The 22,058-nt window shown below is 52.4% G+C and overlaps 1 protein-coding gene across 1 annotated transcript in view; it reads right to left on the bottom strand.

Moving 5' to 3' along the window:
- Positions 1-22,058, bottom strand: part of LOC123374034 — a 47,925-nt gene that overhangs the window by 20,272 nt on the left and 5,595 nt on the right. Inside the window, exons 2-10 of the mRNA XM_045023431.1 lie at positions 17,452-17,555; positions 16,716-16,870; positions 15,984-16,152; positions 15,442-15,565; positions 14,595-14,710; positions 13,802-14,016; positions 13,025-13,133; positions 12,418-12,621; positions 11,300-11,381 (exon numbers count right to left, since the gene is read on the bottom strand). Of these exons, the coding sequence (XP_044879366.1) occupies positions 11,300-11,381; positions 12,418-12,621; positions 13,025-13,133; positions 13,802-14,016; positions 14,595-14,710; positions 15,442-15,565; positions 15,984-16,152; positions 16,716-16,870; positions 17,452-17,555 (1,278 nt within the window). The remainder of the gene's footprint in view (positions 1-11,299; positions 11,382-12,417; positions 12,622-13,024; positions 13,134-13,801; positions 14,017-14,594; positions 14,711-15,441; positions 15,566-15,983; positions 16,153-16,715; positions 16,871-17,451; positions 17,556-22,058) is intronic.

The following is a 22,058-nucleotide window of genomic DNA, read 5'->3' as shown; positions in this document are numbered from 1 at the left end:
AATGTGCTAGATACGGCGCTAAATGTTTCCAGTGCAAAGGTGACACAAACACTGATCCAAGCTGCTAAACCAGATTGCCTTTGGGTGAGTATATTATTCACACCACAGGACTAGAAATTAACTATAACTAAAAAGGATCCAGATTTAGCTGAGATACCACAAGCCCGCCTTTGTCCTGAGTAGGGTGACCAGACAGCAAATGTAAAAAATCGGGACAGGGGGTGGGGGAGTGTAGAAGGGCTCAGCCGAGGCTCCTTCCTCCGCAGGGCTGTGGGGTATCCCACCACCTCGCACTTGTTATATCCTTGGGGGCAGCCGGTTTAGGAAGAAATCACTTGAGGCCAGACAGCAGACAGCTAACAAAACCACCATTTTATTTACAGACTCAGAGAACTCACTCAGCCGGCTGAAGCTGGCTGAGCTAACCCATAATAATCTAACTCAGTTGCCATAGCAACAAAAACCATGACAACCAAATACACAACAGCACTAGTTCGCTCTGGGCCCAAGCCCTAGGTCAGGGCGGGCCAGTAAACATACAGTCAGGAACTCAGGCCCCTAGGCAGGGGCTGAGCCAATAGTTCACTGTGAGCCCTGGCCCTAGGTCAGGGCGGGGCAGCAAACACACAGTCAGGAGCTCAGGCCCTTAAGCAGGGGCTGAGTCAATAATTCAATATGAGCCCAGGCCCTATATCAGGGTGGGGCAGCAAACACACAGTCAGGAGCTCTGAGCATCTGGTGCGAGGGGTCCGGCTTCTGAGCATCTGGTGCGAGGGGGAGACTGCCACCCGTGAGTGGGGTGGCAGGGGGGACACAGGCCCACCTGCTCCACTGCGTCCCGGCCCGGGGCCCTAGCAGCGGCAGAAGATTCACTGCTGCGTCAGTGGGGATCCTGACTGCAACACACTGACATTGGTTCTGGCCGTGCTGCGGCCAGGCCAGGGTCGGCTGCCCCCGGGCTACTTCCGGACTCCCCATCGTAAGGTATCTGGGTTTGGCTGGCATCCTCAGCAGTTTCCAGCACCATTTGTTCCTCCGGGTAATTAGCGAAGGGTAGGCTCGGCTGCTCCTCAGGGTAGCTGGCGAGGGGTAGGCTCGGCTGGTCCGGCCAGTCCTCGTGTCGGCCGCGGCCTGCCAGCATTCCCCAACCCAGAGCTAGGTAGGGTGACCAGACGTCCCGATTTTATCGGGACTGTCCCGATATTTGCTTGTTTGTCCCGCGTCCTGACCAATGTTAGGTCGGGACACTGGACAAACAAGCAAAGGCTCCGGAGCCCAAAGGGCTCGCGCCCTCCCCTGCCCCGACTCCGCCCCCTCCTTCCCCCATTGGATCCTTCCCCAAATCCTCACCCCCATCCCCGCCCCCTCACTGCCCCATTGTCTCCCTCCCCAAATCCCCGCCTCTTTCCAAGCATGCCATGCCCAGGAGACTCAGGGGAGTGCGGGGCCGGGGTGAGTGTGAGTCTGGCCTGGCCCCGAGCAGGCAGGACTCGGGCGCGATACCTGGAGGGAGAGTAGGGGGGCGGCCCGTGGGGCTAGGTGGTGGCTGTTCTCCCCACCTGGGCAGGGGACTCGGGAACAGCCGCTGCTGCAGCTCCCACTGCTGTGGGGGGAGGAAGTGGCCAAGCACGTGGCGCTCGGCGGCTGCGGCTTTGGTGCCCGGGCCCGAACCCCCCGAGCCCGGGCCTGCTGCGGGGCAGCGCGCACACTGCGCTCAGCCCCTGGCCAGTCGCGTCTGGGCTGGCTGCCCAGCTGGTGCAATCCCGTGGCGGAGGCATCGGCAGCCCAGTCCCGTTCGTTCCCCTGCAGGACCCGAGCGGGATGCGGGGGGCTGGGGCCTGCTGCCCCCACTCCGAGGCCGCCCGCAGGATTGCACCAGCTCGGCAGCCAGCCCAGACGCGAGTGGCCAGGGGCTGGGTATGCGCAGCGTGCGCGCTGGGTCCCCGCAGCAGGCCCGGGCTCGGGGGGTTCGTGGGCGCCAGAGCCGCAGCTGCCGAGCTTGGCCAGCGGCCGCTTCCTCCCCCCGCGGCAGTGGGAGCTGCAGCAGCGGCTGCTCCCAAGTCCTGCTGCCCAAGTGGGGAGAACAGCCGCTGCCTGGCCCCGCGGGCCACCCCGTACTCTCCCTCCAGATACCGTGCCTGAGTCACTCACACTCACCCCGGCCCCGTGCTCCCCTGAGTCTCCCGGGCCTCCCTCCAGCGCTTGCGGAGGGAGGAGGAATCGGGGGTGGGGGATTTTTTATTTTTTTTTGCTCTGCCGCCATTTTTTCCCCCTCTGCCCCTGCCCCGCCCCCCCGCGTCCCGATATCCCTTAAGCAGGGGCTGAGCCAATAGTTCAATATGAACCCAGGCCCTAGGGCAGGGCAGGGCAGCAAACACACAGTCAGGAACTCAGGCCCTTAAGCAAGGGCTGAGCCAATAGTTCAATATGAGCTTAGGTCAGGGCAGGGCAGCAAACACACAGTCAGGAGCTCCGGCTTCTGAGCGTCTGGTGCGAGGGGGAGACTGCCACCCATGAGTGGGGTGGCAGGGGGGACGTGGGCCCACCCGCTCCACTGCGTCCCAGCCCGGGGCCCTAGCAGCGGCAGAAGACTCGCTGCTGCGTCAGTGGGGATCCTGACCGCAACACACTGACATTGGTTCTGGCCCTGCTGCGGCCAGAGCAGGGTCTGCTGCCCCCAGGCTACTTCCGGACTCCCCATCGTAAGGTTTCCAGCACCATTGGTTCCTCTGGGTAACTAGCGAGGGGTAGGCGCAGCTCCTCCTCGGGGTAGCTGGCGAGGGGTAGGCGCGGCTCCTCCTCGGGGTAGCTGGCGAGGGGTAGGCGCGGCTCCTCCTCGGGGTAGCTGGCGAGGGGTAGGCTCGGCTGGCCCGGCCAGTCCTCGGGTCGGCCGCCCTGCTCACGTTCCCCAACCTGGAGCTAGGCCACAGGCATCTGGCCTCTCCGGCGGCTGGCTTTCTCCTGAGCTTTGCAGTGGGGCTTTTCTACTTCCTGTCCTGCACCGTGACTTCTGGGGGGCGGGCACAGGACCCACTGTGTCCGCCCACATTGGTGCTAGGGGAGGCTCGTCCCTCAGCGGGGCTGTGGGGTATCCCACCGCCTCGCTACAGGGGGTAATAGGACCATGTATAAGAAAAAGACCCAAAAATTGGGACTGTCCCTATAAAATCGAGACATCTGGTCACCCTAGTCCTGAGTCATCACTGTTCTTAAAATACCACCTGGATATACCCAGCTGAGATTGGAGCCCTGTTGTGCCAGGGATTGTACAACCCCATAGTGCGAGCCATCCCTGTCCCAAAGAGCTTACAGTCTAAATAGACAAGACAGACCAAAGGGAGGGTTGTAATTAGCGTTGGTCTGAAAAAATTTAGCAAAAGGGTTTTGCAGGAAAGTGTCATTTTTGACAAATGTCTCAACTCTAAAACATTTTAAGAAAAAAGATTTGAAGATGAAAAATTGGAGATGACAAATTTCAGTTTTTCAGTGTAAAATGACTTTTTGTTTAGAAATTTGAGCTAATTACAGAAAAAAAGCTTTGGAAAAAACAAAATGGTTGAAAGATAAACAAAACGTTTCAACTGACCAAACCAATTTTTTTTTTTTTTTAATTTTGAAATATTTTGAGATTTCAACTTTTCATCCTGATTCCAGGCTGGAAATATTTTTGGAATCCCAATGAATTTTCTCTGGATGGAAAACCTGCGCTGCTCTATTATCTTCCTTTTACAGATGGGGAAACTGAGGCATGGGGCGAGCCAAAATGAGGTTTTTTTTGGAAAACATCTTACATCTGTTATTTTTAATGTGGTTTTACATTTGAATGTGGTGCCAAGTTTGTCCATGGTTCTTTACAAAAAGAAATCCTTCCACAATGGATCTGGAATCAAATGATCAGAATGAAACTTGCAGGGAAAAGAGAGGAAAGAATGATTGTAATGCACTTCAAGACAAAGTAAATGATTCATTCTTATAATACATACTGTATTTATGAGGTTGCCCAAGTGTCTGAAACTGAACTGGGGATGGAGCCCTGAATTCGTGAGTCCTCATCTCATGCATTAACTCTGAGTCCATTCTTCCTCACAAGGCTCTTCCTGCTGTGGTGTAGTTTTGATGTCTGAGGAGTGTCTTGGTATGTCCAGAACTGCCAGAGTCAGCCTAGTAGGCTGATGGGCTTAGTGGAGGTGTCCTTTGTTTGTTACATGCTGCCACTCTCGCCTTGCAGCTCAAGTGCTAGGGGCCTCAATCAAGCCATTTGGGGGGTTTTAATGAAGGATAATAGCTGAGTAAAAAAGAGATATGAGATATGATCCTAAGACTGTTGCATTATGGGTTGTTTGTCTTGGTTCCCAGGTACCAGTGACTGGCATAGATAAATTGATACATATGGGGATGGGGGGATGTGCATGGGGATAGATGGATGGACAGATATTTCTTTTGGGTCATGTCGTATGTTTGCTGCGGGGGAGGGAAAAGCTGAGGAGCTCAGCAGAAGTGGGGCAGTTCTGTTCTGTGGGGTTGAGCAGGGCAGTATGAGCTCACATAGCCAGTCTGTGCCCTGACCCACAGCTCTGTGAGGGCCCCTGTCTGACCCGGGCAGACAGAGGAGGCAGCTCTGCCATCTGCACTGCAGAATCAATGGCGGCTGCAGCCTGTCATGGGGAGGGAAGTAGGAGCAGAGGCTACCGCAGGAGCAGCTACTGAGTGCAAACCATGGCCCAGCCCCTTCCTCCTTCCCCCAGGGATGCTGGGACAATTTCTACAGTGGGGGTGCTGAGAGCCATTGAACCAAACTGTAAACCCTGTATATGATGGAAACCACTTCAAGCCAGGGGGTACTGTAGCACCCCCCACAGCCCTAGTTCCAGCACCTATGCCTCCCGCCTTCCTGCAAACCATGGCCCAGCCCCTCTCTTCCTCCTCCCCCCCAATTTCTACCCCTCTCTCTTGTTTCTGTGTGTCCCTGTAGGTGCCGGCAAGTGCTGCGTGGCTTGCAGGAGCGGTGGTTTAAGGTACAACTGATACCCTGGAGCCTACCACAGCGTTGGGGGCAGAGGTACTGGGATTGCTGGGAGTAGCCAGTGTCAGGGGCTGGATCTCGCAGGGGAACGATTTGAAGGGAATGGGGTGCAATGACCAGGTTAGGGCTGGCATTGCCCAGAGGGCAGTGCATGAGGGAGGGAGCTGCCACCCAGCTGCCAGAGGGAATGCCCTTTCGTTGGAAGCAGGGGTGACAGGGCGACTCACAGTCCTGAGCACAGTCCAAGAACTTCCCCTCCACAGAACAAGGGGATGGGACACCTGGCCTGGAAAGGGGCCGTGGGAACCTCAAGACAGTCATTTAGAAACTGAAAACAAAACGTCTCATTTTGAAAAGGGATATTCGGACAAGTTAGACACCCCACCCCCATCTGTAAATCTGGGGTAACAGTCCTGACCGCCTTTATAAAGCGCTTTGAGAAGCATGGCTGCAAAGCCCTAGGCAAGAACTAGGGATTATTATCAGTGGCCATCAAGTGAGTTCTTTTTTTTTCACACTGTCCTTTATTGGTTCAGGGGGTTGCCTGATTGGTAAATGGAAAAATCACAATCTAATAATCTAACTAAAATCAACTTACAAAAATTGAGCATAGTTCTGTATGAACCCACCAACAACAATTTAACAGTCTCTCTTCCTAAGAGATCTTTATTTACAAATCAGCTTCAAGTGTAGTTTCATGGTGCATTAAAACCAAAGACGTGGGGTTCTCAAACTGTGGGTCGTGACCCCATTTTAATGGGGTCTACAGATCTGGCTTTAGACGTGCTGGGACCCAAGGCTGAAGCAGAAGCCTGAGCCCAACTTCCCATGATGGAGCCCTTTGGCTTTGGCCCCCGCACCCGGGGCGGTGGGGCTCAGACGGGCTCAGGCTTCGGTCCCCTTCATTCGGTGTAATGAAGTTTGAGAACCGCTGAAAGACAATCACAGACTTCGCTAAATCTGATGGGTGTGCCAAGCCCCGTTTCAATTTGTGGAAGAAGCAATTAAGCCCCTTTATGCAGTAGAGCCAGCTACAAAGAATGAAGTGATCTCCCCCCACACCAGAAGCTCAGAGCTACACCCTGCCTGCTGAGGGATTTCCCGGGTTGCAGACGCAGGGGCTAGGAGGTTGGTTTTGCATCCTGAGTATGCTTGAGGCAGGAAGCCAGAAACAGTTGTGGGAGCCTGAGAGGACGCAGAGAGGCAGGGCTTCTTGGGCACAGAGCCTGTTTGTGGGGCAGACTTGGGGATTTCTGAGCAGGGAAACTGTTGGCTGTTGTTATTTTCTTCTGTGCTCGGGGAAACAAGACTGTGTGCATTCTTTGTGAATAAACTAGATTATATCATGAGCTCCCGGTGCGATGCTGGGGCCTAAAGGGCCAATGCGATCCTTAGTTGTATAAACAGGGGAGTAGTGAGTAGAAGCAGGGAGGAAATTTTACCTCTGTATAAGGCATTGGTGAGACCCAGAGTGGAATACTGCCTCTGGTGCGCACATTCTTGAAAGGAGGTTGAAAAATTGGTGAGGGTGCAGCTGAGAGCCAGAGAAACGATTTGAGGACTGGAGAAGATGCCTGACAGTGAGAGACCTGGGCAGCTCATTCTGTTTAGCTTCTCAAGGAAAAGAAGATTGAGAGGTGATTTGACAACAGTGTACAAGGACCTTCATGGGGAGAAAATCCCAGATACTAAAGGGCTTTTTAGCTTAGCAAGAGAGGCAGAACAAGAACCAATGGCTGGAAGTTAAAGCCAGACACATTCCAATTAGAGGCAACAGTGTTTCCCAGTGCGGATGATTAGCCATTGGAACAAACTCCTGAGGCAAGTGGTGGATTCTCCGTCGTTTGATGACTCCAAATCCAGACTGGCTGCCCTGCTTGGAAGGTGCTTTAGCCAAACACAAGTTATTTGGGCTCCGTACAGGGTATCAGACTACATTATATAATGAGCCCTTCTGACTTCAAACTCTATGAATCTATGAAAACCTACCAGGAACATACCTGTCTATAAAAAGAACAGGAGTACTTGTGGCACCTTAAAGACTAACAAATTTATTTTAGCATGAGCTTTCGTGAGCTGCAGCTCACTTCTTCGGATGCATAGAATGGAACACACAGACAGGGGATATTTATACATACAGAGAACATGAAAAGGTGGAAGTATGCATACCAACAGGCAGAGTCTAATCAATTGAGATGAGCTATCGTTAGCAGGAGGAAAAAAAACTTTTTGAAGTAATAATTAAGATGGCCCATAGAAGGTGTGAGGAGAACTTAACATAGGGAAATAGATTCAATTGGTGTAATGACCCAACCATTCCCAGTCTTTGTTTAGGCCACCTCTCTAACCACTCAGTGACAGACTTGAAGGTGGCAATTTTGCAACAAAAAAACTTCAAAAACAGACTCCAAAGAGAAACTGCTGAACTTGAATTAATATGCAAACTAGATACTATTAACTGTGGCCTAAACAAAGACTGGGAATGGTTGGGTCCTTACACCAATTGAATCTATTTCCCTATGTTAAGTTCTCCTCACACCTTCTATGGGCCATCTTAATTATCACTTCAAAAAGTTTTTTTTCCTCCTGCTAACGATAGCTCATCTCAATTGATTAGACTCTGCCTGTTGGTATGCATACTTCCACCTTTTCATGTTCTCTGTATGTATAAATACCCCCTGTCTGTGTGTTCCATTCTATGCATCCGAAGAAGTGAGCTGCAGCTCACGAAAGCTCATGCTAAAATAAATTTGTTAGTCTTTAAGGTGCCACAAGTACTCCTGTTCTTTTTGCGGATACAGACTAACACGGCTGCTACTCTGATACCTGTCTATATCATCAATTTCTCCTGCTAATGGAAAGAACTCTACAAGGCCCTGAATACTGGGGCCAAGGGAACAGCACTACAGAGAAAGCTTCACCTCAGAGCTTCTCCATCTAAGGAAAGTATTTGCAATTTACAGCGATGGGGGTTGAGGATTATGAGTATCTAGAGACAGGAGAATGGGGCAGACATGGAGGAGGCAGCTGGATGCAGCCAGTAGAACCACTGATGCCCAGTGCCATGTGGCCTAAAGGACTGAGTGTTGCCCTGTGACTTAGAAGACCTGGCTCTGCTGCTGGGTGATCTTGAGTAAGTCATTTCCCCCTCTCTGCACCTCAGTTTCCCCCACCTTTAAACAGGGATAATGATACTCCCCTCTTTTGTAAAGCATTTTGAGATCTGCTAATAAAAAGCACCAGGGCTTCCCAGAGGATTCAGGGGGCCTGGGGCAAAGCAATTTCAGGAGCCCCTTCCATAAAAAATAGTTGCAATATTATAGAATACTATATTCTCGTGGGGGCCCCTGCAGGGCCCAGGGCAAATTGCCCCCCTTGCCCCTCCTCCTCCCGGGGAAGCCTTGGGAAAAATAAACATTTAAAAACCTTCCACATCTCGGCACAAACCCAGTTTTGAGAAAACTTCTTTTCAAGTCACCTTTACAAGGTATCACTGGTTCTCAGCATCAGCTAGTGCTAAAAGGCACTAAAGCTCATTAAAAGGGTTGGACAAATATTTTCTGTCAAAACTTTTTCTGAATCGAAAACTAGGGGTTTTTATAAAGCAGAAAAAAATTCCGGACAATGTCTGTTTTCCTTCAAAATGTGTTGTGTTTTTTTAATTGAAAAGCTGAAATTAGTCTGCCAAAACCTGAACATGGTTTGGGGTTTCAGAAGTGTGTGGCCAAATATTTGCTGCTTGCTGTGTTTGTTTAAAGAAACAATAAAAAAAATTCTGCTTAAAAAAAAATCCAAAACTTTTGAACCACCTCAGCTTGTGACCAAACACCTGAGCCCATCCAGTCAGAGATTTTTCCAGGTTTCTGATACTCTGCTGGCTTCCTTGGCTCATATCTGTCTCCATAACTTTGGGTTCATTTAGCTTAGAACATAAGAATGGCCATACTGGGTCAAACCAAAGGTCCATCCAGCCCAGTATCCTGTCTACCGACAATTGCCAATGCCAAGTGCCCCAGAGGGAGTGAACCTAACAGGTAATGATCAGGTGATCTCTTTCCTGCCATCCATCTCCACCCTCTGACCAACAGAGGCTAGGGACACCATTCCTTACCCATCCTAGCTAATAGCCATTAATGGGCTTAACCTCGATGAATGTATCTGTTTCCTAGAGACTGGCTCCACGGGGTCCCTCACAAACTGGAGATGGTTACCGTGGGTTTGTCTTTAGTACAGCTTATGTACATACTCCACAAACTGAGCATTTGAGCTTGTTCCAGAATCTGGGATGAGCCTTTGTTGTGAAAACTGAAATGCTCAAAATAGCACATGCATGTGAATGGACACAGGGTGCTAAAACCCAGGGGTTCTCAAACTGGGGGTCAGGACCCCTTAGGGGGATATGAGGTTATTACTGGGGGTCATGAGCTGTCAGCCTCCACCTCAAACCCTGCTTTGCCTCCAGCATTTATAACAGTGTTAAATATATAAACAATTGTTTTTAATTTATAAGGGGGGGGTCACACTCAGAGATTTGCTATGTGAAAGGGGTCACCAGTACAAAAGTTTTAGAACCACTGAATTAACCCCTCTGGAGCCTCGGGGAATGCAGGGGAGGGGGGGGGGGGTCTCCCTTAGTAGGGTTGGGAAGGAGGTAGGTGGTGTAGGATATTGCTCTTCTCATGTGATCCTTCCCCCATGAAAAAGATAACAGCTTGGCTCTTTGTGTTAAATAGCTGACTGCAACCCTCAAACTGCTGAATGAGCTTTAGGGTAGGGAAGGCTGTGCCTCCCCAAACAGCCTGGCCCTGCCCCCTATCCAACTCCCACCCACTTCCTGCCCCCCGACTGCCCGCCCCCCTCAGAATCCCTGACCCAGCCTGCTCCTTGTCCCCTCGCCGCCCCCTCCCAAGACCCGCTCCCCAACCACCACCCCGGGACCCCACCCCACATTCCCTGTCCCTTTTCTGCCCCAACCCCCTGCCGAGTCCTGACAGACCCCCAGAATGCCCATGATCCAACCTCCATTCCCCATCCCCTGACCGCCCCCCGTCCCAGAACCTCTGCCCCCTCCCTGTGCCCTGACTGTCCCCAGGACTCCCTGCCCCTTATCCAGCACCCCCCCTCCCCCCGGCCCCGGCCCCCTGCCATGCTGCTTACCCCCGCCTCCCCCTCTCCCGGAGCCTCAGCGCACCGCGTCCAGGAGTGTCCCTGGACAGCGCTGCAGTGACGTGACTCCAGTGGGGCCCTGAAGCTCACAGCCCCGCTCCCTTACCACGCGGCTCTGAGCAGGGCGGAGCTCAGGCCCTGCTAGAGCCACGCCACTTTAGCTTTGTCCAGGGCCACTCCTGTATGCGGCATGCTGAGGCGCCGGGGGATGGGGGAAGGCAGAGGCGGGGCCGGGGCATTCTCTTGGGGGCCCCTGCAGGGCCCTGGGCCTGGGGCAAATTGCCCCACTTGCCCCCTCCCCCCCAGGTGGCCCTGAAAAACACTGTCTAAGTGCTACATATAATTATTATTACTACTGTTTGAGCTAGAAGAGCAGCTCAGCCAGGTGTTGTAGTTGCAAGGGCCAGCCACTAGGGGGGCAGAAAGGCTCACATGCACTGTTGCATGTATTTTCCCCCAATCTGTTGCATCTCACTGAACCAGCCCTGGGCTCAGAGGTTAAGTAAACACAAGACACCATGCTGTGAAATGACTGTGTGTTTATTATAGGGCCATGTTTGCTCCCCAGTATACAAAGACTTGTTTTCTCCAGTGCATAGGCTGAAACAAAAGCTTTGGGATAGAGTCATCCCGGCTATATTTCCAGTGGGGTCTGTAATCTTTATCCACCTCTTGTGACAGGCAGGTGCAGAGTAGCCTCTGAGAGCAGAAGAGTTTGTCCCTGACTCCTTTCAAAGCGCGGGGGGAAAGGTTGCATTACAGAAAGCTGATGCCACCTAGGAGATAAAGGGCATCATTGTACTCCTTGGCATACTCAGAGCTTTGGTTAGCCCTGGGGGTGGAGGGTTCCTGCCTGTTCTTGAGAGCTTTGAATCAGTCCACACATTCCTTTCCCAATAGGTTTCTCTCTTGCAACCTTTCCCCCAAGCTGCGGTGCGGATTTAACCCCTTTCTCCCCTGAATCCTTGTGTGCAAAAGCCCACCCTGCGTGTGGGTCTCAAGGGACAAGGTGTTAACTGTGAGAGTATGTGTAATTGGATGGAGGAATATTTGAAACTGAGCTGCTGCTACCCCGCAACCCCCATTGGCATCTGGGTCCAAGTGCCATCAGCAAGTCTCTTTGAGCAGAACTTTCTTCTGGTTCTGAAGGGGAATCTTCTCTTTGGTGTCTTTACCCCTCTTCATTTGGGACCTTTGATGAAATGAGGGAGGGAAATACCAATGAAGCAGAGAGGCAAAACAGGCATAAGTTACTTTCCAGCCAGTTTGAATACTAAAATGAGGCTCAGACATTATTCACCAGGGCTAAACTTCACTAGAGGAACAATACAAGGGCAGTATACCCCTGAAGAGCTCCATAGTCTAGTGGTTGATGCTCTGGGTGGGGACTTAGGAGTGGCTCAGTTCTAATCCCAACTCAGCTGTTGACTTGCTGTGACACTGGGCAAGTCCTATCTTGCCTCTGTTCCTGCCACTCACTATCCATTTAGATCAGCGATCCCCAAACTTTTCATTGTCATGCCCCCTCTTACCCCTCTCCGTGCACACACACCCTGAGCTGGGATCGGGAGCACGGTTGCAATTCCAGGAGTGTGGGGGACATGGACAGGAGTAAGGGGGCGGCAGCTGGGGGTGGGTCCGGGGCTAGGAACAGAGGGGCTGAGGCTGGGGGTGGGGCCAGACCAGAGCTGGGAGCGGAGTAGGCCTGGGTGGCGCTCCCTCCCTGCTCCCCCTGGGAGCTGGCCCAGGCCCCACCATGCTCCTTGAACATTCCTCTGTGCCCCCTAGGGGGCACACCCCACATTTTGGGGATCTCTGATTTAGACTCTTCAGGATGAGTCCGTCTCACTGTGCGTTTATGGGCACAACAGGGGCCCCAATCTTGGCTGGGGTCTGTGCAGCGCCTGGTACAATGGGGGCCTGGAGAGCTATCTATCTTTCAACATACATGCCCAGTCTCTTTCCACTCACTGGAATCAGTCAGTGGATAGAGGATGATCAGGAAGCCCTTTGTACAGCACCTAGCACAACAGGGTACAGGGCCATGACTGGATACCTGGGTGCTACAGTCATACAAATAATAACAACTCTGCACAATTTGCCTTGCTGGCTGGGTGGGGACAGGGGTGATCCCAAGCACCAGCTGAGTGTTTTGGCCTTTGGAGTCCAAGCCCTGTCTTGGCCGCAGGTGTCAGGGTCAGACAGGAAGACCCCCCCACCAGACCAACCTGCTCTCCACCTCCTCCACAGTGTCTGGCAGTAGTTGGTTGAGAGTCTCCGGGAGGAAGGTGGCCACAATGCCAGAGATGATTGGGGCAGCACCGTAGACGAATGGCGGCAGGAAGGAGAAGTATTCATCCAACATCTTGGCCAAGGGAGCCACAATACCTCCTATCCGGGCCATGGTGCTTCCAAAGCCCAGTCCGGTCTGCCTGGCGTTGCAGGGAAATAACCATCCAGAACAGGGAAGGATTAGCTCAGTACTGGGAGGGCAGACCTGCTGGGAATGCTAAATAGTGACTCAGCAGGATGTGCTGCTCACCCTTCACAGCCAGTGCTGACCCCAATGCCCCAGCATGGCACTAGGGGGCGCTGTGCTGCAGGGAGCAGGGTGGGGGCTCAGTAGGAGATGCTCTCTTCTCACAGCCAGTGCTGACCACAATGCCCAAGCATGGCACTAGGAGGTGCTATGCTGCAGGGAGCAGGGTGGGGGCTCAGTAGGGGTATACTCTCCCCTCTCCGTCAGTGCTGACTCCAATGCTGCAGTGCCATGCTAGGGGGCGCTGTGCTGCAAGGAATTGGGTGCAGGGTTCAGTAGGGAATACAGCATCTTACCTGATCGGTGTAGGGTAGAGCTCGGTTGTGAACAGAAACACACAGTTGAACGCAGCTGAAAGACATCCCTTCCCAATCACAGCCAGTGATGTGCGGACTATCTGCAGCTCTGCAAAGAGGGGACAAGGAGAATCCAGGGCTAGAACCCTGTTCCAAACTCTGAGCTCTCCCGTGTCTATCTTCCATTCTGCATCCCAGCACTGTAATCTTGGCAGCCTCTCTCCTCTGCCCTGTTTCACCTGGCATATCACCAACCCTGCTCTTTCTTCCTTCATCACTTCTCCAAGACCTGGCCTTTCCCCTCGCTTCCATGGGTAAGAATCTTCTCCATCTCTCATCGTGATTGTTTTATCCTCTGACCTCACTCACGCCTACCTCAGGTCTATTCAGACAGATGGTTGTGTATGGAGATAGATAGGTGGTTATGTATGTGGATGAGCTGATGAATGGATGGATGGATGGTTATGTATGTGGATGAGCTGATAATGGATGGATGGATGGTTATGTGTATGGATGCATGGATAGATGATTATGTATATGGATGGATGGATAAATAGGCGGTTACGTATGTAGATGGATAGATAGGTGGTTGTGTATGTGGATAGAAGGATGGATAGATAGGCGGTTATGTATGTGGATGGATAGATAGAGAAAGAGAGAGAGAGAGATGCATACTGAGGGAGTCAATTACTCTTTCTTTGAGTTACTTTAGACTCATTGACATTTCTTGGTGGTTATGCACTAAGCATTGCCGTATGTGGACTGGACCAAACCCACCTCTGGGCACAAAGATGTTGGCAATGATGACAAGCCCCGCCAGGAGGAGGAAGGCTGAGAGCGTGATCCTGCGCCCAATGTAGGACATGGAGATGGTGACCACCACTTTGGCTGGGAAGTCGACAGCTCCAAAAATCAACTGGATCAGGTAGATACTGACGCCAAAGTTCTGCAGGTCCATGGCCAGCCCATAATAGGAGAAACTGGTAGAGAACCTGCCATTCACCATAGAGAGAGAGAGGCAAAGGGATGAGTGTGCAGCCTAGTGAGATTTAGCTCCAGGCCTAGTCACAATTTAAGACCAATCTAGATGGGACTTGAGCGCAATCTAAGCCCTTGTGCCAGCCCTGTGAACGGCCACAATGTCCCCTCCAGGGTAGAGTTGTCCAGAGGAACTTTTAGTTTAACACTTGTGGGTGTTCTGGTTGGTGTGTGCAGTGATGTAACAGAGTGGGGGGCGGGGCATTATTCAAAGCAGGGATGCCCTGGACTGAATGGACACAGAAAGGGCCCTAAAATGCACCAGCTTTAGAGAGAAAACCCACAGACCTGATAAGAACCTGACAGACTGGAAGATAAGACCTAGAGAGACACATAAGGTAGACAGACAGACAGATCTGCATATGTCTAGGGATGGATTGAAGCATGGATGAATAACCCTTAGGCAGACAGATGTCCAAAATCTGTGGATTATCTATGCTCGGAAATGGACTAAGGTTATCGATACTGGGTCTGCCAAACTTAATTTGGACCCAGATTTAGGATCAGGGCCGAAGGGAAGAAGTGCTCTTACCACACAATTGAGAGGCAGCAGAATATCCGGCGTATTGCGGGCGTGCGTACCAGATCCGAGATAGTGTAGGAGGACTTCACCGTTGACAGTTCCTTCTGCATTTTGGATTTTAGGATCTAGTAGGAAACAAAAGGGTCAGTTGGGAAGCACATGACAGCCCCATGGATTCAGCTATGACAACACAGGACCTGCCAATGGCTCCTTGCTCTGGCAAATGGCAGCTAGTCATTCCTTACTGAGGCAAACTTCCATGGACCTCAGCTTTCAGTTCAACAAGACCTACTTGTGATGGAATATAGAGTCCACATGTATTGACCATACAGGTCTGGTATTATTGGTACTATTAATTAGTATATTATGGTAGCACCAAGAGGCCACAACTAAGATCAGAGCTCAGTTACACAGCTCTCTCTCTCCCTCTCCCCCGGCTATTCGAACCCTACTCCCCGCCCTCACTCTGCCAGTGGCCCTCAATCCTGACCCACAGCCACAGCTGCTATCCCAGCCCTGGGCTTCCTTTGAGCCCAGACTGGCAGTTGTGTGAAATGATGTGCTGGTTTTATAACATGGACAAATATCCACAGGGGACTAAGTTAATGTCACTTTGGAGCAAGGGAGGAAGCCAGGGCTGTGCCAGCTCTCTGTTGAAATCAGGCTTTATTCAATCTCCTTTGCCCTGTGCTAGAAATCAGGTGGGAAAGGCCCTGGTTCTATGTTCTCTGATAGATTAAAAAGTTAAATGGCCTGATCCTCAGCTGGTGTAAACGAATGACTCCACTGGAGTTGTGTCCGTTTAGACCACCTGAGGATCAAGCCCTTCATTAAAGACTCCATTGGGTCTCTTTACCTCTGTGGTAATCTTCTCCCCTTCTTCCCGTTTCCCATTCATTCTGGCAACCCTTTGGAGCACCTTCACTGCTCTGTCATCTTTACCTGCTAGAATCAGCCAGCGAGCAGATTCTGCGAACCACCTGTTGAAAAAGGCTAGTCAAATGTTTTTCTTGCAGAGCCAAGGTCAGTGACGTGACCCATAACTTCGATGGGGCCCTCAAAGCAGGATCAGCTGAAGTGTAATGCAGCACAAGATAATTATCCCTGTGTTACAGAGGGGGAAACTGAGGCACAGACAGGCGCAGGAACTTGCCAAAGGAGTCAGCAGCAGAGCCAGGAACAGAACCCAGGAGTCCTGTGCGCCACCCTCTTGAAACTCAAATGTCTGACTCCTAGTTCCCTGCTGTAACTCCACTTCTCCAAGAGCTGAGAATAGAATCCAGGAGTCCTGACTCCCAGCTCTAACCACTAGACACCACCCCCACCCTGTCTGCTAACAACCACAAGGAAAGAGGACAGCACTTGTGCCTAGAAGGAGAGATTTCCAGAGACACGTACCAGGAATAGATGAGGAAGAAGAAGAAAGGCAAAGACACAGTCAGCTGGAGCCCGCGCCAGTCTGGGATGCCATATGACAAGCCCGCCAGTAGGATCTGGCCCAGGGTGTAGACGAATCCTGTGATCGCAATGGTGATGGTGCGGAACTCAGTGGGGATCCACTCCACAACTGCAAGGAAAGGAACCTCGTTTAACCTACCCATGGGCAGTGACCAGGATACTGCTAGCCCTGACTCTCCTCGGACCCACTGGCACCATGTGTTACTGCACCCTGCAGGGCTGCAGCAGAGGGAATGTACAGCTCTGTACTTTGAGCTGAAATAGCCATATTGGAAACAGCAACTCTTGCTCCGGCTACCTTCAGATCCCCCATTGGTAGCCAGGGATTTTGCAGCCTACAGAGCTGCAGCTCCCCCAGTGGTAGCAGGTGGTATTACACCCTGTGAGGCTGGAGCTGCTTCAGCCCATAGACCAGGGCAGCTGCAGAGGTAGCAAGGAGAATGTGCAAACATCCCAGTAACCTGAGCTGAAATAGCCCCATGGGAGCCTCTTGCATGCTCTGCACTTCCTCTCTCTGCTACCTGCAGGTCAGGGTCATGCAGGTGTACGGAGCCACCAGGAGATCCCCAGTGCCAGCAGGTGGTACTGCACCTTTTAGTACATCATTCACAGTATCTGTTAAGGGTTGAGGTGAGAAGCTTAAGACCTAGCTGCTAAACAGGCAGGGCTTACTCAGGCAGGCGATGCTGAGCCCAAAGCCAGACAGTGCCATCCCACCCAGGAAGCGGAAGATACAGTAGAAGATGTAACTGGGGGCGAAGGCCGTGCAGGTTCCCATCACAGCCAGCTGCAGAAAGGACCAGATCAGCATTGCCTTGCGTCCAAACCTATGTCAAAGGGGGACAGAGAAGGGAATAAGTTACGGGCATTGAGGTAGTGGTCAGGGCTCGGCTGTGGGTCAAATGGGCTGTGATGTGACTGGAGAGGAGGTGATTCTCGGGGCTGATAGGACCATTGGCTTCCAGCTGGCAAGTCCAGCTGGGTTGCCATGGATGACTGACCATGAACCAGATGGGGACAATGTGGAGTGATGGTTGACAGATTTTAAGGCTAGATGGGAGCATTAGATTGTCCAGTCTGACTTCTTCTATAACACAGATCATTGGGCTAATTCACTAGGACCGGGAGGTCCCAACTGAAACTGGGGCTCCATTGCGCCAGGTGCTGCACAGACCCAGTGAGAACAGAGCTCCATTGTGCCAGCGCTGCTCCGCCCCTGACTGAGATCAGGGCCCCATTGTGCTGGACACTGCCCAGAGCTGTAGCGAGAGACCATCCCAGAGAGCTTGCACCAAACAGACAGAGTACCAGAAGGAAAGGTGGGGCAGAGAGAGAGGGACTTGCCTCAGGTCACACAACAGAGCAGGGAATAGAACAAAGGTCTCCTGAGTCCCTGTCCTGTGCTTACCTGTCAGAGAGACCGCCTAGCACGAGCGATCCCAGCAGCACCCCGGCCATGTAGATTGACTGAGCCATCTGCCGGAACTTCTGCAAGTTACACACCAGGTCCCACTGCAGGTGGGAGAAGGGAGACAGAGAGTAAGTCAGGGATTTCTGCAGAGGCCCAGTGGATGGTGGTCAGATCCTAAAGCACTGGAGCATTGCAACACATCCCAGCCTGTGGGCTGTGAGCTTGCAAAGTATCCTTGGTGCCCGGTGTCCATGTACAACAGTGGTTGCTGTCATTACACATGCTGTGGCTGTGCAACACAGTTGCTGGTGTTCTGTTCTCATTACCCTGCTGCAACTCCCACTAGAATCACTGGGGCTGATTCTCACTCATGCTCAGACCCCTCTGCACCTCTCTGGCAACGTAAAGGAGCCTTAGGGTTTGGCTACACTTGCAGGTGTGCAGCGCTGGGAGTTACAGGTGTCTTCGTACAGCTATGTAGGGAAAGCGCTGGAGTGTGGCAACACTGACAGCTACCAGCGCTGCAGTGTGGCCACATTTGCAGCGGTGTTGGGAGTGGTGCATTATGGGCAGCTATCCCACAGAGCACCTTGTCCCATTTTGGCGCCATTTTGGCACTGTGGGTTGTGGGAAGGGGGCGGAGGGGGCGGGTCATTCTGCTTCCTGTCCCAACGCCCCGTGATGCATCACTTCACATCCCAGCAATCCCTGTTTTTCCGTCCACGTTTGGTGCCATCTTGACTCTCTCAGCGGTTTCTGTGCAGCACGATTTCTGTGGGAAATGGAGCCTGAACTGCTGATGAGTATGCTGACGAGTCTCGCCAGCACATCACGTTTGGCAGTTGAGCTATTCCTTAAGATCCAAAGTGATGAGGAGTCCGACGATGATAGCAAGTCGCCTGACGCGTATGACACTAAATTGCTTGTGGCGTTCACGGAAATGCTCAGCACCGTGGAACGCCGCTTTTGGGCTCGGGAAACAAGCACTGAGTGGTGGGATCACATCGTCATGGAAGTCTGGGATGACGAGCAGTGGCTGCAGAACTTTTGGATGAGAAAAGCCACTTTCATGGGACTGTGTGCTGAGCTCGCCCCCACCCTGCGGTGCAAGGACACGAGATTGAGAGCTGCCCTGACGGTGGAGAAGCGGGTGGCTATTGCATTCTGGAAGCTGGCAACTCCAGACAGCTACCTATCAGTCGGGAACCAGTTTGGAGTGGGAAAGTCAACCGCTGGAATCGTGCTGATGCAAGTTTGCAGGGCCATTAATCGCATCCTGCTAAGAAGAACCGTGACTCTGGGGAACGTGCAGGACATTGTGGATGGCTTTGCACAAATGGGTTTCCCTAACTGTGGAGGGGCGATAGATGGGACGCATATTCCTATTCTGCACCACCCCACCTAGCACCCGAGTACGTTAATCAGAAGGGGTATTTCTCTATGGTTCTCCAGGCACTTGTGGATCACCGTGGGTGTTTCATTGACATTAACACAGGCTGGCATGGAAAGGTGCATGATGCACGCATCTTTCGGAACACTGGCCTGTTTAGGAAGCTGCAGGCCGGGACTTTTTTTCCCAGACCGGAAGATCACAGTAGGGGACGTTGAAATGCCCATTGTGATCCTTGGAGACCCCGCTTACCCCTTAATGCCTTGGCTCATGAAACTGTACACAGGGAGCCTTGACAGCAGCAAGGAACAGTTCAACTACAGGCTGAGCCGGTGCCGAAAGACTGTGGAGTGTGCTTTTGGCCGTTTAAAGGGGCGCTGGCGATCTCTGTATGGAAAGCTAGACTTGGGGGAAAGCAGCATCCCCGCGGTTATATGCGCATGCTGTACTCTCCATAATATTTGTGAAGGGAAGGGTGAAAGATTCAGTCAGGCATGGACCTCCGAGGTGCAACGCCTGGAGGCTGAATTTGCACAGCCAGAGAGCAGGGCTACTAGAGAGGCCCAGCACAGGGCTTCAAGGATTAGGGATGCCTTGAGGGAGGAATTTGAGGCTGAAAACCAACAGTAATGTTTGGTGCAGTGCAGTGGTTACAATGTTAGTAGGAATCTGTTTTTCCTAAGCTGATTTGCAGTGCCTGTTTCTTTCCTGGGCTAAGGTATCTTTGACTTTCTGCAATAATAAAGACTGTTTTCAAAGCCATGAATTCATTTATTGAAAAGAAAATAACTTTACTGACAGACACCCAACTTTTTGGGAACCTAAAAGGGCAGGGGGGTGGGGTGGGGAACTGTGCAGTCACAGGTTTGAATATGTCCTGTCTGGAGTGCTGTGCAATGACTGCTGCACTTCAGGATGCCTATACTGCCTGGTGATGGGGGTTGAGTGCAGAGGGTAAGGGTCGTAGTTCTCAGGGCTGGTTGGTGAACATACAGGTGTTGGAGGCAGCTGGTGGTGGTAAGAACCTGGATGCTGGGAAAGGGGGTTTTGAGCTGACATTGGGGCACAAGGGAAAGAGCTTTGGGACGGGGGGGGCGGGCGTGGTAGTGCTCTGCCTGCATGGCTACGAGCGCCTGGATAGAGTCTGCTTGGCGCGCCAGAATGCTTATCAGCTGCTTTGTGCTTTTCTTCCTGGCCACTGCGTTTTTCTGGCGGATCCTGCTTTCCCTTTCCCTCCAGTCCTGCACTTTTTGATTCTCTGTGGCAGAGTGATCCATAACTGCTTGCAGCAGGTCTTCTTTGCTTTTTCGTGGCTTCTTCCGGAGGTTTTGTAGTCTCTGAGCTGTTGATAACACGGGCAGCCAAGAACTCAAGATTGCTTGTGGAAAGACAAAAAAGGCAACATTTAACAGAGGCAGCATTGTTTATATCTCAAACAGTTATTCCCACACAGTGAAAGAATAACATTCTTCACAATAGCATAATTTTCCCATACCAAAGAGAGCGCATATAACCCACAATGGTGAGTAAGGGGGACTGATTACTTCAGGTCTGTACTGGGGTTTCTGTGCGTTGGGGAAAGCAAACAGCTGCAGGGGGCACCTACACTGAACACTCTCACAACATTTTCCACAGGAGTTGATCCTGGGAGATATCTCGCTGCTGCGGGTCACCTGGGAAGGGGGACTGATTGCTTCAGGGCTGTACTGGGGTTTCTGTGCGCTGGGGAAAGCAAACAGCTTCAGGGGGCACCTACACTGAACACTCTCACAACATTTTCCACAGGAGTTGATCCTGGGAGATATCTCGCTGCTGCGGGACACCTGGGAAGAGCAGGAGGGTGTTCTACAGCGATGCGGATTCCGCCCTGGCCCCTATGCAGCTTGCCTGTGTGCAGCAATGGTCCCCCCACCCCTCGCGGCACAGTGGCGTGGATGCATTAGCCTGACTGGGACAAGGACCACGGTGGCTCGCCCAATAAACTTGCGCAAGCGCATTGCCCACGCTCTGACTGAAACTTTTGAAGAGATTACCGAGGCGATTACCGCGACGTGATAGACCACATCAATGCGCTATTCCACATCTAGGCATGCATGCAGAACCCTCCCTCCTCTCCCGAAAAATTTCCATCCTGAAAATAAAAAGCCGCTTACCGGGAACCCGCTCCTCTGTTTGTCCTCCACCAAGTACCGGCTGCTGCGACTGGCTACCTTCCTCCTGGCTTGAGAAGAGCTCCTGGCTGCATGCCTCCAGGGACTCCAGGGTGTCTCCCCCCACCCCAGTACCCTCACTCTCAGTTTCCTCCCCCCCTCCTCCACCTTCTCCCCCCTCCCCCGCTCTGAAGTGTCCATCGTGGTCCTCGGATTGGCGGTGGGGTCACCCCCAAGTATCGCGTCCAGCTCTTTGTAAAACGGCAGGTCGTGGAGGCAGCGCGGAGCGGCGGTTTCCCTTGCGGGCTTTGCAATAGGCACTCCGCAGCTCCTTCACTTTAACCCTGCACTGCAGCGCGTCCCGGTCATGGCCCCTTTCCAGCATGGCCTTTGATATCTGCCCATAGGTATCGTAATTCCTACGGCTGGAGCGCAGCTGAGACTGCACAGCTTCCTCCCCCCAAACACTGATGAGGTCCAGCAACTCGCCATTGCTCCATGCTGGGGCTCGTTTGGCGCGTGGAGGCATGGTCACCTGGAAAGATTCACTGATTGCACTCCACACCTGGCTGAGCAAACAGGAAGGGGATTTTTAAAATTCCCGGGGCATTTAAAGGGTGGGTCACCTGAGGCCAGGGCAGTAGAGTTCAAACTGATGAGCAGAGTGGCTGAACAGGCATTCTGGGATACCTCCAAATACCTCTGGAGGCCAATAACAGCGCTTTTGGTGGCCACACTGGCGGAGCACCGCTGCATCACCAGCGCTGCAGTCGTTATTCCCCAGGCCGAGGTGGAGTACATGCAGCGCTGTAGCCAGGGAGATACAGTGCTGTATGTGCCTTGCAAGTGTGGACGGTGAGTGAGTTGTAGCGCTGTAAAGCCACCACCAGCGCTGCAACTCTTCAGTGTAGCCAAGCCTTTAAAGTGGGTGGGTATGGCCCCCTAGGAATCCCCACTGAGCTGAGTGCCTCCCTGGCTGGTGTGGAGCTGGAATAAGGGCTGATGCAGGGGGAGAATGGGCACCTGGCCAGAATGCATGGCGCTCTGGCTATTCTCTTCCCCTC

This window comes from Mauremys mutica, chromosome 7, assembly GCF_020497125.1.
Source record: "Mauremys mutica isolate MM-2020 ecotype Southern chromosome 7, ASM2049712v1, whole genome shotgun sequence".
Classification (NCBI taxonomy): Eukaryota; Metazoa; Chordata; order Testudines; family Geoemydidae; genus Mauremys; species Mauremys mutica.
This window is presented reverse-complemented; position numbering and strand designations above follow the sequence as displayed.